The following is a 15,159-nucleotide window of genomic DNA, read 5'->3' as shown; positions in this document are numbered from 1 at the left end:
TAATTTAGTATACTTGTGTTAATTTTTCGTATCAGTTCTGCATTTTAATTTCTGTATGTTTTAGTCCTTCTATTTCTCTTTTGTAATGATTTTACATTTTCAGAAACAAAAACAAAAAAGATAATTAATTAAACCAATTAATCTACATGCAATGGAATCCAATGATTCAATGATAGGAATCTGAATAAAGCAGGGGGTATCACACCCTCTTTTGTTTATAGTGAAGGTTGAGATTTTATGAGCAACTTCTTCTGTTTAGTCTTTCAAATTTTGTAACCAATTGGGTCCAATTCCACATTTATTGATTGGTAACGCGTCCTTATCACTCTTTAGTTCACCCCAATGGGCTTTTCCAACCCAAATTTCACCCTAAAAAGGGTTTTCTAATCCACTGGAATTGGAACCATAATCATCCACTCACTCACTTGATTAACACATAACAACTATTATTAAAACTTTCATTGGAATTAAAAAGGGAATTCATCGTATTGGAGTGCATTATTCTGTAATTTGTGAAAAGTCATTTCAACAAAAAAAAAGTTTTAATGTAGATTTATGTTGGTGGTTAAAATTACATGTTAATGTCATTAAATATTAGCATTAAAAGTAGTAAAACGAACTAAAAAGTAGGGATTACAAATTTCCTCTAAAATTAAGGTTTTTTTAATATTCATTAAACTTTAAGATATAAAAAAGTTAAATATGTTTTTCGTCCATATCAAACTTCAAACTTATTAAATACTTATAGTAACATAAACTATTAAAATGAGTTTTTACTAATGTTTTTTACATAACAAGTTAATTTATAACATTTATGTCACTCATCCCAGTTCATACTAAAAATATGTTTATCATGAAAAAAAAATTAACAAAAACTCATTTTAATAGTTTTCTTACTACAAATACAAGGAGGTTTAAAGTTCGGATTAGAGACGAACATCAATTTTAGTGAAAAACATAATTAACTCTTAAAAAATTTTCTAGTATATTGATTTTAAAAATTAATATATTTTATATTATGTAGACGGAATTATTCAAACTTTAAGTAGAAAACAGTATTGAATTAAATCATATTAATGCTAGGATAAATTTAACATATATTAGTTTAGTAAATATTTACAATTTAAAAGAAATTTAGTGACTATATATATATTTTATTTTTTTTATCGGTAAAAAATAAATAAAATAAAATGAGACATTTCAGGAGTGTTCTAATCTTTATACAAAACACCTAAAACAAGTTTTCTAACATCCTACAAAATATATATATATATATATATAAATCTACTCCAAACTTAATTATGAAACAAACATGAATTAAAAAATATCAATATTAATATAAATATCACGTATATTAATTTTAAAAATTATTGTATTTTATATTATTTTACATATAGTTGAGAAATTATTCTAATAAATTATTAAAAAATAAATTAGTGTTTGAGTTAAGAATAATGTTAGAGAACTAAAATAGAAATATCATAAGGAATTAAAACACATTATATTTTTTCCCTACTCTTACAAATTAAGATATGAAACAATTCATGGTTTTTCTGTTTCACGTATGATATTTAGGCACTACAACTAGTAAAATATGAATATCCTTTATATATTGCTTTTATTAATATAAATTTGAGATTTCTTTTTATGTTTGAGTTTGACTTAGTCACTCATAATTTATTTCCTTTTTTTTAGTAATATTTTTTCATATAATATTTATTTGATCAAACATAATTTTTTTTTTTTAAATACTTCTTCAGCATAGGCCAATTATCGTCTTTGCATTCATAATTTTTATTTCTTTCATTGTTACACCTCTCCGCTTTTACTATCAAACAACCAATATGTAATTATAATACTATATTTGCTAATTTTTTTTTTCTAAATTTGCTATTTAAGTCGCGACTTTATTTTTTTAATAAAGTCATCACTTAAAGTCATAACTTCACTTTTTTAGTTATATTTTTAAATTATAGTAGTGTTGTTTTAAAAAATAATATATTTTTTTCAAAAATTAAGTTTATATTAATTATGTAGTGAAAGTGAGTCTTGTTCTTGTGAATTAAAAAAGAAAAAATAAATGAAATCAATTATACTAAATATTTTAAAGTATGTTATAAATGCAGATGATATTTTAAAATATACATGAATCGAAAATAATGTAGAAGTAACTATTAATTTTTAACATTGTAGGAATAACCATTTTACTTATTTTTATGTCATTTTTATTTAAAAAATTGTATCTTTTAATAAATACAAAATAATTTATATATTTATTTAATAAAATAATTAATTAAATAATTGCTTCTATTTTAAAATAAGTAAATAACTTTTTTTTTTCTAAAATAACAACCACATAATTCTTTTAATACTATTCTTACAAAATTATATATATTCGTTAAATTATAGTATCTTTGTATTTTTAATACTATTTTACAAATTTACATATATCCTTGAAATTATATTATTTAAATATTATACAAATATATGTATTTTCACTAGTATATATAGTTCAAACTTTGCATTTTTAATATATCTAACTCAATTTTGTATTTTTAAGTTTTTTTAGTTTGATTGTATGTTTTTTAGTATCATTAATTTCAACCTCACTTCTTAAGCATGTTTGTTTCGACATTACTCCTTAAGTTTCTTTAGTTTGACATTGTACTTTGATTATATGTGGCTCAACTTCATAGTTTTTTTAGCTTGATTTCACACTTGGAACATATTTAATTTGATAAAATTCTCAAACATCTAATAATGGAAGTATTTAATATAGTCTTAAATATTTTCTCTCAAATGATAAACTAGATTATCAAAAAACAAAGTATACAACACTTTTATATTGGTTTACATCAAACACATGAGTTACATCTAGTTCTAACTTAGACGACTTATTAAGACGTTCTACAAATATATTTTTTTATAAAACAAGTATACAAATTACTCTTATTTATAATAAATACACAAAACACTTCTAGTTAGTCTGTTTTGATCTTTTCTCAAGTCTACAACCTCAAATTTTTCACAAGAACAAACAATTTAAAATCCAATGCCCTCCCACATACACTTAAAACACTTAGACATAATTATTTAAGCTGAGAATTTAGTGTATGTCTCATGTGTTCTTCATGACCTACTTGAGTATTCTCATATAAGCATTATGATATTATTTTCGTTGCGTTCAAACTTCAAGTTATCCCATTGATATTGTGATCCTTATTTATTACACAAAACTAATGTTTCATGACTTGATTAGTGTTGATAAAAGACAAAATTGAAATGTTGATTTTCCTTTGAAATTGTAAAACTAAAATTCTATTTTCGTATATGAATTGCACTTAGTTAATTAATGCTATTTGAACATGTAGACTTATTAATTATACCTTTGTTTTAATTATAAAAAAACATTTATGTTATAGCTTATTACATATAGGTAATACATTACATGAATAAAGTTATGTATCATCTAACATTAATGGATGATGTATGATTATTGGTAGGTCTAATGAGCTACAACTTGCATGCATCACACATTAAAAAGTTCATAAGAATATAACATATATAAGTTACATTCAATATTTGTTATCATCAAAACACTTTAGAGGGTTACTTTAGTGGTCCTCAACAAGTTAGAGAGTTTAGGTCTCAATAATTTCTAACTTGGTTTCACTTTTTTTAGCCTCTCCTCACTTCACGACTTAAACATTTCTAGCCTCACTTTACACCTCTAGCCTTTTAACCAGCCTTTGCACCATGAACATATTTAGCCTAATTTTAAACCTTAAGCATCTATAGTTTTGTTTCACATATTTATTACTCACGTTCGGGTTTTGGGCATATATAGCTTAGTTTCACACTTTGAACATATTTAAATTGATTTCATGCCTAGAGCAAATGTAGCTCAATTCACACGTATAACATCTTTGACTTTATTTTATACATATAACTTGACATTTTATCTTTATCATATTAAGTTGGACCCCATGGCTATAATATTTTTAACTCAACTTTGAACTTATAACATATTGACTCCATGCTTAGAGATATAAGTAGCTTAATCGACACCTAAAACATTTTCAATTCTGTGCATGTAATGTCTTGTAATTCAACATTGTGTCTTTGACATATTAAGCTAGAACTTGTGGTCATAACATTTTTAACTTGTTTTCAAACTTATAACACCTTTAGCAAACTTTATGCATTTAGTGTCTCTAGCTCAACTTCACAACTTCAAGATATTTAACTTAGTTTCATGCCTTAGACATGTCTAACTTGACTTTGTGCTTTGAGCAATGTTTTATTAACAAGTCACTCTACTTGAATTTCATAAGTTAAATATCGAGATTTTTTTAAACATAAGCATCAAGCTTCAACAATAAAGGCATAGAGTCACAACACCTATTTTTACCTAGTACAGATACCATGATATTAATTAAGAAAGATGCACAACACATTCTACCAAATGAAAACATTAAGTTACACTAATGTTCCAACCTCAAGTCCACTAAGATAATACTCTTAAGATCAATTAATCAATTATCATATTTAATGTATTGTCAACTTTGATAATTGTCCTTAAAACCACAAACTTCAACATCTAAAACTTTTAGTCAAGGTTAAGTTATACTAAACATGACTCCATATTATATTATAACACAACACAACATAATCTAAACATTACCTTGTAAGAAGATGGATGACAAATCAAGTTATTCACTTTAAAAGGTTTGCAATATCAAACTAAATATTTAAGATAATACCTTAATTTTTTTTTAAAAAAAGTTATTGAAATAAACATCTCACATTCAAATTGACTTATTCACATAGATTTAATCATTAAATTTAATTTTTATACTGTGTCAATTTCATACATATGTAACCATAACATTAAAATGAGTTTTACACAAGCTTCAAATCTTAGAATTTAGTTTTCATGATGGATGCTTTTAGTTTTTAAGTTATTGATTATTTATTATTCAATTTATTAGTTTGTTGCTGTTTTTCTTTATTAAAATAATCACCAAACAACGTAATGTTTCAATACAAGTCTAATTATTTTAAGAATTCAAGAAGTAACTACAAAAATATAATTTAAAAATTTATATAAAGGAGTAACTGAAATATAAGGTTATCTGTATTTATACTTTAAAGAATAACTATTTTTTTCTCAGGAGCACACTATTAAAACAAGAAATCAATGTAATCTGAAATTAAAAATTTAAAACTAATTTTAGTTTATAAAAAAGTAAAACTTTAAAACTAAGAATCACCCTGGACTTGACCTTATTATTCAAGTTAAGTGCTTTGGTACTAATAAATAATTTATGTGTTTTTTTCATTATTATAAAGATAATAGTGCAATAATATTTTAAAATAAGAACTAAATTAAATTATTTTTTTAATATTTTTAAAATAGGTTTTTCTAATTTTCTTAAATTCAACCTCTATCAACATGTTATAATCCCAAGGAGTAAGTTGTTTAAAATAAATCATCTTTGTGGATAATGTTTTCTGATTTTTGTAAGAAAATGGTACAATTTGTTTTATTAGATAATGAATAATTTTTTTTATTTAGTTATGTAGGTAAGTTGTGTCTTATTAATACATGTATATTTTTTAAATAAATCATGTTTATTATAGTTTTTTTTGATCTTTTAACACAATATTTCAGTAAATTACACCTTGAAATAAATGTTTTAAATCCATACTATTAAATTAACACAAATTATTTACAAATATCAACATTGTTTATTTATTTGCGTGATATCCAAAAATATAGAATCATAACATAAAACAAATATTCCTAAAATACAGGCTATTGAATTCAAGCTATTTAATTTATATTTTTTCACAAATTTTAACTTATTTCTTAATACCATCAACTTATCTATCTAAATATTCTTAATGAGGTGAAGAAAAAATATATAATAACTTCAAATGTAAAATGAAAATGTTTTTTAAAATTCTATTGAATAATTCAAAATTATTATATAAAAAATGTAACATCTAAAATGTTGATGGATAATTTTTTAACCCATCAGTTTTATTTAATATTAAACAATTAAGAGAAGGAAAAATATTAAATTTATAATATATTTTACTTAAATAACGCCTTTTTACCATTAATACAAGTTAAATAGTAAAATAAGTAATATAATTAAATATCCTTACATGATAGTATATTCGTGTGTACACATATGTTAAACTCGAATACATTTATTAGATTGGGTGACATTTATTTTCTATTTGTAAATTGAAAAAAAAAACTCAATACATATTTTCATAAAGAACCTGTAATATTATAAAATTTTAACTTAGAACAAAAATACAAATGTATTTTTTTTCAGTAACATTATCTGAAAACTGATTTCATGAATTCAAACTTATACTGTATATTTTAGTTATGAAAATAATAATAAAATAAAGATAATGAATTTTGATTTCAATAATCACATATTTTTATTCTCTTTTTGGTGAGAATGATTTAGTTTCCGTAATGGAAGATAAGAAAAAGTCAAAATAGATCAGAACTTTGACCACGCGGTTTAGATAGAGTGACTCAATTAAATTAACACGACCCAAAATTTTAACGACTATATACTCAGTTTTGGGCCCAAGCCCAGACCCTACCACCCATAATTGTGGTGATATACATAGAGAGAGAATTTAAATTAATAAAGGAAATATAAGAAAAAAGAAAAGGCAAAACAGTGGTGTAGGGTTTTAGTAGACACAAGGTTCAGCTATTACTCCTCTCTCCAGAAGCCGAACCCCTCTGCAGCTTCTTTTCTCTTTCTCTTCTCTTCTTCGCTGTTTCAGTTCTTTCTCTTCCAAATTGAAGCTTCTAGAAGTACATCAATGACGGAAACATCATTGATCGAAATAGAACCTCCGAATCCGTTGGATCCTTCAACCAGTGCCATCACTCCCTTACCGAGAAAAATTGTCTTTATTCCTGTCAAGAAGCCATTTAAGGGTTTCTCCCATGATTTTCACATAGAAACCCTAAATCCTTCCTCTTCCGAACCTGGAATATCCGGTTCCACTCCCAAGAAACGCGACTCTTCGGAATTTGAGATTGGCTTGGATCCGGAACTTACCTTTGGAATTACCTTCCGCAGAATAGTGAGTTCAATTTCGTTTCAGAATTTGAGATTATACTTTTGTATGTAATTAGGAACTTTTGTTCTTGCCAGGGATTTTTTTTTTTTTATTTCTTGTAGCGAATCCCTTGAACTACGAAAAAAAAACATAATAGTTTTGTATTATGGGTATTGAATGGCTTCTGCATGTTTTAGTTTTTATAATTTTTTAGTACTGAGATGCTGTTCATAATTTTCAGGGTGCTGGATTGCGCAATTTGGGGAACACTTGTTTTCTCAATTCAGTACTACAGTGTTTGACATACACAGAGCCTTTAGCAGCGTATCTTCAAAGTGGGAAGCATAAAACTTCATGTGAGCAACTTTACACTTAGTGTGATTATTTCGATGAGAATTCTTTGTTAACTGTTATTTGTGTTTTGGTGTGCTAGAGCTTGATAAAATTAGTACAGTTGAACAATGTAATGTTTTATTTAGATTTTTCAATTTTTTTCTTTTAGTTGGCTGTTATGCATATGTATGAAAAAACTGAGTTTCTCATTATATTGTGCAATTACTGTAGGTCGCGTTGCCGGATTTTGTGCTTTGTGTGCCATACAGAATCATGTTAGTCGGGCACTGCAGTCAACTGGGAGAATATTATCCCCAGAGGATCTGGTTGGAAATCTACGATGTATCCTTATGATTCATTGTTTGATTTATGGGTAGAAAGTATTTTTTTTTATTTATGAATGGAAAATTATGATTCATTTCTTCTATTTCATCATCATTATCATCATCATCCTAGACACTTGATAAGAGGTAGATCACCGTTGCTCAATGAGCAGAAGAGAATGTTGCCATGGAGATTTTAAACAGTGAAACTTAACATCTCTCCATATAAATGTATCAGAAAATAACTTGGCTGCTTACTCTAGAGTAATACGAGGATTGATTTTTTGACATTTATTTAAAAGAAATATTTGTCCTTATGCTTATTCTTAGAAGTTTCTCTATTACATTACCTTTATCATATTTTGAAAGTGAAAGAATAATTTAACAGTATTAGAGAGTTTATCATTCTTTAGCTGATAAGGTGATAAGGTTAGACAAGTTATACTTTACTATATCTAAATTTAAGAACTAGATTTTATGTGCTTCTCTGTTAGATGAGGCATAATACTGTTAGCTAGAGTGGTTGTTATATTTTTTAGACAATAATCACTATTTACTGTCTCCTATTTTTATTAGCTTGAAATTTGTAATTCTTAACATTAAATTAGGTATATCACGAAATTTTCGAAATGCAAGGCAGGAGGATGCACATGAGTATATGGTGAACTTACTTGAGTGTATGCATAAATGTTGTCTTCCTTCTGGAGTACCAAGTGAATCTCCTGGTGCTTATGAGAAAAGTTTTGTCCATAAAATCTTTGGTGGTCGTCTCAGGAGTCAGGTATTTGTTTCTTGCTTCATGGTGAAATTTCTGAGGAACGTCATTATTAATTGAGCTAGGATTCACAGAAATGCACAGAACAGAGATACGATATGACATGCACATTGGGATATGACCAATTTTAAAAAATCAAAGGGGATGGTACTCATATAAAATTAATCTAGTTTTAGGCTTAAATATATTTTCATATCCTGAAATATTGTCATGTTTTCCATTTTGTACCTAACCTTTTTTTGGTTGATTTTTATCACCATATGTATTTGTTGTTTTTTCTGTAGTTAATTTATTTTATTATCTGTAAAATATATATTTATTTGTTTTAGAATCTATAATGTATTGTTTATTTTGAATTAGTAAACTTGAAATATCTTGATAGGGACTTAAAGAAAATGATGTACATCTAACATGAACCAAAATAAAATAGTATTTTACCAGGATTGTTTCAAATAAAAGGTTGAAGTTAAAAAAATAAAATAAAATTCTAGAGGGGCTAAAGAGCAAACAAAGTTTTTAAGGACCAAAGATAAAATATGATTATAATTCAAGGACCAACTACATATTTAAGCCTCAATTTTACTAAATGAAGATTTTAGATTATATGAAAGTTCTTATTTTTAAATGTACCCTATAAATCAAATACTAGGAAAATGTTCAAAGTTGTCTTATTATTGTATAATTCCAAGTTGTATCAGTATACAAGTTTTAATATGAATACTTCATTACAATAATTGAAAAATTCCTTGGTTGCTTTTGCAGGTGAAATGTCACCAGTGTTCTTATTGCTCTAACAAATTTGATCCTTTCTTAGATTTAAGTCTTGAAATATTCAAGGCAGATTCATTGCAAAAAGCACTTGCAAATTTCACCGCTGCAGAATGGTTGGATGGAGGGGAGAGAGAATACCATTGTCAACGATGCAAACAGAAAGTTAGGGCTCTTAAACAGCTAACAATTCATAAGGCACCTTATGTGCTTACTATTCACTTAAAGCGGTTCCATGCACATGATCCTGGACAAAAGATTAAAAAGAAGGTTAATTTTGGCTGTGCACTGGACTTGAAACCTTTTGTCAGTGGCTCATATGTAAGTACAATAAAGTATATTTTTTAAATTGATATGAATTATCTTATTTTCTGTGCTAGTACCTCTATTTTCTTTTTGGTGTGATAAATTCATAAATATATATGTAATATTTGTTTTTGCATGGGTTTACTATGCTCAAAAGGACATACACAGTAGAATTCATGTGTTTCTTGTTTTGAAATAAGTGACATGCAGTTTGACTGTTATGTGTTTCTAACTTATTGTGTATTAATGTTAGGTTTCTTACTTTCAATCTTCTTCCATTTGGCAGGATGGAGATGTGAAGTACTCTCTATATGGGGTTCTGGTTCATTCCGGTTCCAGCACTCATTCTGGACACTATTACTGTTATGTTCGCACTTCAAATAACATGTGGTATACTTTGGATGATAACCGGGTACTGAAAATGTGCTTTATAGTTTTTTTTTTTTTCTGTTCACGATTCCTGCATAACTTGTTAAATAATTGTTCAATGAATGAAATCTTTCTAGGATTGGGGTTAATAAAGCAAGACACAATTTTTTTTTTATTGAAGTCAATTATTTTTATCATTTTAACTAAATTTGCACTGTTGCAACAGGTAAGTCATGTCAGTGAACGGGAAGTTTTAAATCAGCAAGCATACATGTTGTTTTATGTTCGTGACAGAAAAAGTATTGTTCCAAGAAAGCCTGTTGACATTGCTAAGAAGGAAAATGTGAAGAGTAATGTGAATGGAAATAAAGAATCTTCAACTTCAAGCCATGTATTGATGGAGTATCCAAATGTTCCTGCTGAAAATAAATTTTGTACTGAACCATTTTTGACTGAAGAGGAAAAAAAGAAAATGTCAAATGTTGACTCATCAACTTCTGTGAAGGACGCTCTTGTTCATCATAGTGTCATATTAGAAGAAAACCTGATGCAAAGTAAAAAACATGGATCTGAGCTTCCTTCCAATACACAGGCACATGATTTACCAGATGGGCTCTCTGTGGCTAAAGCAGAACTTGGATGCCTGTCATCATTAGGCCACTCTGGAAAGGATTATAGTCTCCATCATAATTTGAAAGGTTTAGCTGCTCCAGTTGGAGAAAAAGTTTATTTGTGTAAGGAGAATATAATTTCAAAAGAGGACATTATGGATTCTCCTTCATTAGTGCCATTATCCACTAATTCACATACTTGTGAACTTGCTACTGATGGAAAATCTCAGTCTACGAAGGTAAATAATTTCAGTATTTTCCAATATTTTACTTGTTTCTATTTCAGTTTTGTAGATTACTGAACTATCTTCACTTAGATTGTTAATAAAGTTAATGACGATGCATCTCAAGATTCAAGCACAAATATTACTATATGTATCTATTGTTCTGAGCCTGAATTATTTATGTGTTGACTTTTATTTTTTTTAGCCTGGAACTTCTGCAACTGGTTTGGTGTGTGAGCAAACAAGTAGTAAGGTGAATGGAGATCTGGTTGGTTCTCAGGGACTGCATCCTAACGAGTCAGTAAATAGATCATTGAATTCAGAAGAACGTGATCAAAAGTCTGTGAAAAAATTGAAAAAGAAGTTCCTTAAGTATCAGGTATCTGGTATGCATCTTCGTCCAATATTCCTATACATGACATACTTGGGCCCACGGAAGAGGAATAAAAAAAAACATAAACGCCTCACTTTGAGTAAGAAAAATCCAAACAAGGACAAATTGGATAAGCTTGCTTTCTCATCAGAAGATTGCAAACCATCTACACGTGGAAAAACTGATGAATATGTTTGTGTGTCAAGTTGTTCTGAAAGTAAAGCAACAAAGGCTGGCTATAGATCTGGTGATAATGTTAAATCTAATGATGAATCTCTGACAGAAAATAGTGTTGAAGGAGAATTTCGGAAGAGAGTTGATCGGAACTGTGCTGTGCTTGCATCAATGACACAAATTGAAAGTATATCTGGGAGTGGTTCAGTAGTAAATCAACTTAAAGCTAGACAGGCTACTAATATACAAGATAGTAGAAGAGATCAAATGCATAATGGTTTAATGAGTATGCTCACCCGAGGTCTGGAGGAGACAGTTGGTAAGCTTTCATAAATATTTCCCTTTAAGTTCTGTCTGGCAAGATACGGAAAATATTTGTTCCACACCCTTTGGTTTTGTTCTTATTCTAGTACTGTGTAAGAGGAAATTGCTTAATTGTTTGTGCTGTCTTTGGATAATAATATATTTTTTTATGGTCAATTATATATGTCTGCTTGTACATTTTAGCATATAGAAATATACTACACAAGTTGATTTTTGTGTTAATACTAGTCCACCTGTTCATGCTCTGTTAGTGTTGATTGTTTGACCTGGTGCCTTAATATCCACTATTGCTTTTTGAAAAAAAAGGAATCTTGTGGTTTATCAGATTTCTAGAATTGATTAATTTAAAATTTTGAAGTACCCTTTTTTGGCTCGAGAATTCATAGAGTGGTATAGTTTTTTTTTATAATTTTCCTGTCAATAAAATCTCAGTCATATTGAGGAATGACAAACTTGCTCACTTGTTTCAAATCTCACACCTTCATTCACTTCTCTCTATTCATGAAACCCATTCACTGCTGAGTGGTTTTTTCTATGCTGTGGGGGCAATAGCAGCTGTGTCAATATTCACATGTTCCTAAATTATAGTATTAGTTATATGTAGGTAATGTGGGATGAAAGTGCTTAGTTTCGAGGATTTTATACATAATAAATGTTATGATTAGATATCAATGAATGCTGAATGCTTCAAGTAAACCAATCAAATGTTTTCTGTATTTGTGTAATCAAAATGTTACTTTGAAGATGATCTAGATTGTTCTGCATGTATTTAATGTTTATCCATAGTAAAACTAGCCACTTCAATTAATAATAGTCAATTTGTTATCTAATGGTTTTGTAAAGTTGAATTAGTCCCTGCTCTCTCTTTCTCTGCACCTATGAAAGTCTGGCACCTTTTTGTTTGGTATATAACAACATCCCTATTCTTTATCTGGATACAGTTGCACGTTGGGATGATATAGAATTACCATCATCACGGCCCTTGGAGTCAAAGAATGACAAGTTTGTCAGCATTGGATATATTGGGGATGAATGGTGAGCTCAGCTATACATTGTTTCTTTCTTGGTTATTATTTGTAGTAACGTGGACTGTTATTAATTTGCATTTTTCGAAGGCTTTACCTTTTCACTATCTGTTAAGATTTATCTTTTCCAAGATTTATGTGTTTAGAAAACATTTTCTATTTAATAGGATGCGATGTATGCTTTTAAATAGTTGAGATGCACGTGATCCATTCCTTTTGCTAATAATAATTTGTACATTGAGTTCAAGTGTACAAAATATGGTTTCCATGGCTTTGAAACAGGAGCTGTTACCCGCCACAATATTTTGAGTTTTGATGGGGGATGGGGCTTAGGATTTGTTATTGCTGTGTTGCTGGAACCATTTTGATCCAAAACTTTTGCATATATTTACAAATTTGTATCTTTCTGCCCCAAAAATTGCAGGGATGAAGAATATGATAAAGGGAAGAGGAAGAAGATAAGGGGCATCAAACATAGCTTTGGTGGGCCAAATCTTTTCCAAGAAATTGCTATTGAGAAGTCGAAGTCCAAAAGGGCAAAGTTGGACCAATCTTGTTCAGGGAATCCTCCATTTAGGATATGATGTCCTAACTATTTGCCTGCTATTGTCTGCGGGCATCTTTTGTAGCAATTTTGTCAAACGCTGAAAGTGTAATGAAGAGAGCACCTACCTACCTTATTCTTTTCCCCGGTACAAATTTTTTAGCTGGATCGCATGTCTTTGTGACAGAGGCGCAGAGGGTTGGGGTTTTATGCACTTGTGTTCATGTTCAAATTATCTCATTTTCAAACTGTATTTCTGTTGTATTAGCTGCATGCCGTAGCTCTGAAATTTTGTTCATGGATTTAAATTTGTTAACACATTCTGTACTTCAAATTTATTACTAAGTGTGTAACGTCTACTGAACTTGTACTTTGCTTTTGGTTTAAGTTTGGATTGGGTACTAGAATGGCATGTACAATTAATTTATAGGAAGATTTGTTTAATAAATTATACACTAATTCATAAATGTAAGGGCTTTCGTTTGGATTACGCAGAATAAATTGCTTATCGATTAATAAATTAAATTTTAATACAGAAAATGGGATGATTGAAAAAGGTAGTATAAAGTTTAAAAAATAATGCGAAAATTTATAATGGTTTATTAATTATAAAGGCTAAAGTAATATGAGAATAACAGAAAGTACTCCGTGAATCATCGGTAGAAATATATATGCATTTGTTTTTTTTCTTTTTTCCCCATAAGGTTGTGCTTAATTTGAAAACTTTTCTAAAATAAAAGGAATATTCAGTTTTGAATTAATGAATTAAAAGAGGAATTTTGTTTAACTGATTCTCGTTCATAAATGTAATCACAACTTAACAGTGCCGGTTAGTTTTTTATAGTAATTTTTTTATTCCTAAAATACAATATTAGAGTTTATTTTGAAAGGTTTTGGTCAAATCTCAATTATTTTCATGAGGAATGTAGAAATTTAACTTTCCTTTATTAAAATAAAAATTTTACTTTAAAAAAATACTCGTTAAATTTATTTTCACGAGTAATGTAGAAATTTAGCTTCCTTAGCTAAAATATTTGTTTTACTAAATAAACACTACAACACTCTTGTTAAAAATTTTAATTTAATGTGACAATAAATTGAATATTTTTATTTCAAGAAATTACAGAACATTTCCAGAAATATTTTGACTAATCAAACAAAGAAACTCCAAATTTACTTTCCATGACACGTGATTTTTTTATATGAAAACAAAAATTCTTCAATGCTCAATATGATTTAGAATCAATCATTACATGTTTTATATCTATTTTTCTTTTATTTTCATCAAACGATTTTAGAAAGATTTTTTTTTCACTTAATTTTTTTAATTTTCCTTTCTAACAAAAAAATGAGACAGAAGTTCAATTGTGTTCGGTTATCATTGATTTACCCTTCATGCTGTGCTCGACAAACTAAAGTTGTGAGACGATGAATCAACCACCATACACATGTTCTTCCTCCCATTTTTAAACCCCTTCCCCAATTTTTAGGAATGATCCATAGGATGCTAACTATTACCCTAAAATAATAACAAGATCCCTAAAATAATGAATGTGATAAGCCCAAGAGCCTAGGTCCAAGAGGACTAGTAAGAAACTTACTCACCTCAATGATTTTGTCAGAAAGATCTGGGTTGAAGCTTCTTCCTCCACCTCCATCAAGAAGCTCAAGAACAAGAAGAACTGATAGAGAATAATGGAAGACTGTGACAGCAGAGTTTGCTATAATTACCATTTTTTTTATTTTCCCTTATTTTTTTATTTTCCGTTACTTAGAACTATAGATTGTCAAAGATTGGTGATTGTATAATCTGGATCATGAATTAAAGAAAAGCAAAAAAAAAAGGTTACATTTTATTAATTCTTAGCTGTTAGTTTTTGGGAGTTTCATTGTCCTCCAATTCAAG

The 15,159-nt window shown here is 28.4% G+C and overlaps 1 protein-coding gene across 1 annotated transcript; it reads left to right on the top strand.

Moving 5' to 3' along the window:
• Positions 1 to 6,629: 6,629 nt before the first annotated feature.
• On the top strand, positions 6,630 to 13,617 carry LOC137807452 (ubiquitin carboxyl-terminal hydrolase 23). The gene is made up of 10 exons (XM_068608104.1): positions 6,630 to 7,128; positions 7,346 to 7,460; positions 7,669 to 7,779; positions 8,369 to 8,541; positions 9,298 to 9,624; positions 9,896 to 10,021; positions 10,205 to 10,828; positions 11,019 to 11,679; positions 12,626 to 12,719; positions 13,134 to 13,617. Exons 1-10 carry the CDS (start codon positions 6,862 to 6,864, stop codon positions 13,291 to 13,293), a joined length of 2,658 nt encoding a protein of 885 aa, XP_068464205.1. The 5' UTR covers positions 6,630 to 6,861; the 3' UTR covers positions 13,294 to 13,617.
• The last annotated feature ends 1,542 nt before the right edge of the window (positions 13,618 to 15,159 follow it).

Source organism: Phaseolus vulgaris, chromosome 3 (assembly GCF_000499845.2).
Source record: "Phaseolus vulgaris cultivar G19833 chromosome 3, P. vulgaris v2.0, whole genome shotgun sequence".
NCBI lineage: Eukaryota > Viridiplantae > Streptophyta > Magnoliopsida > Fabales > Fabaceae > Phaseolus > Phaseolus vulgaris.
This window is presented reverse-complemented; position numbering and strand designations above follow the sequence as displayed.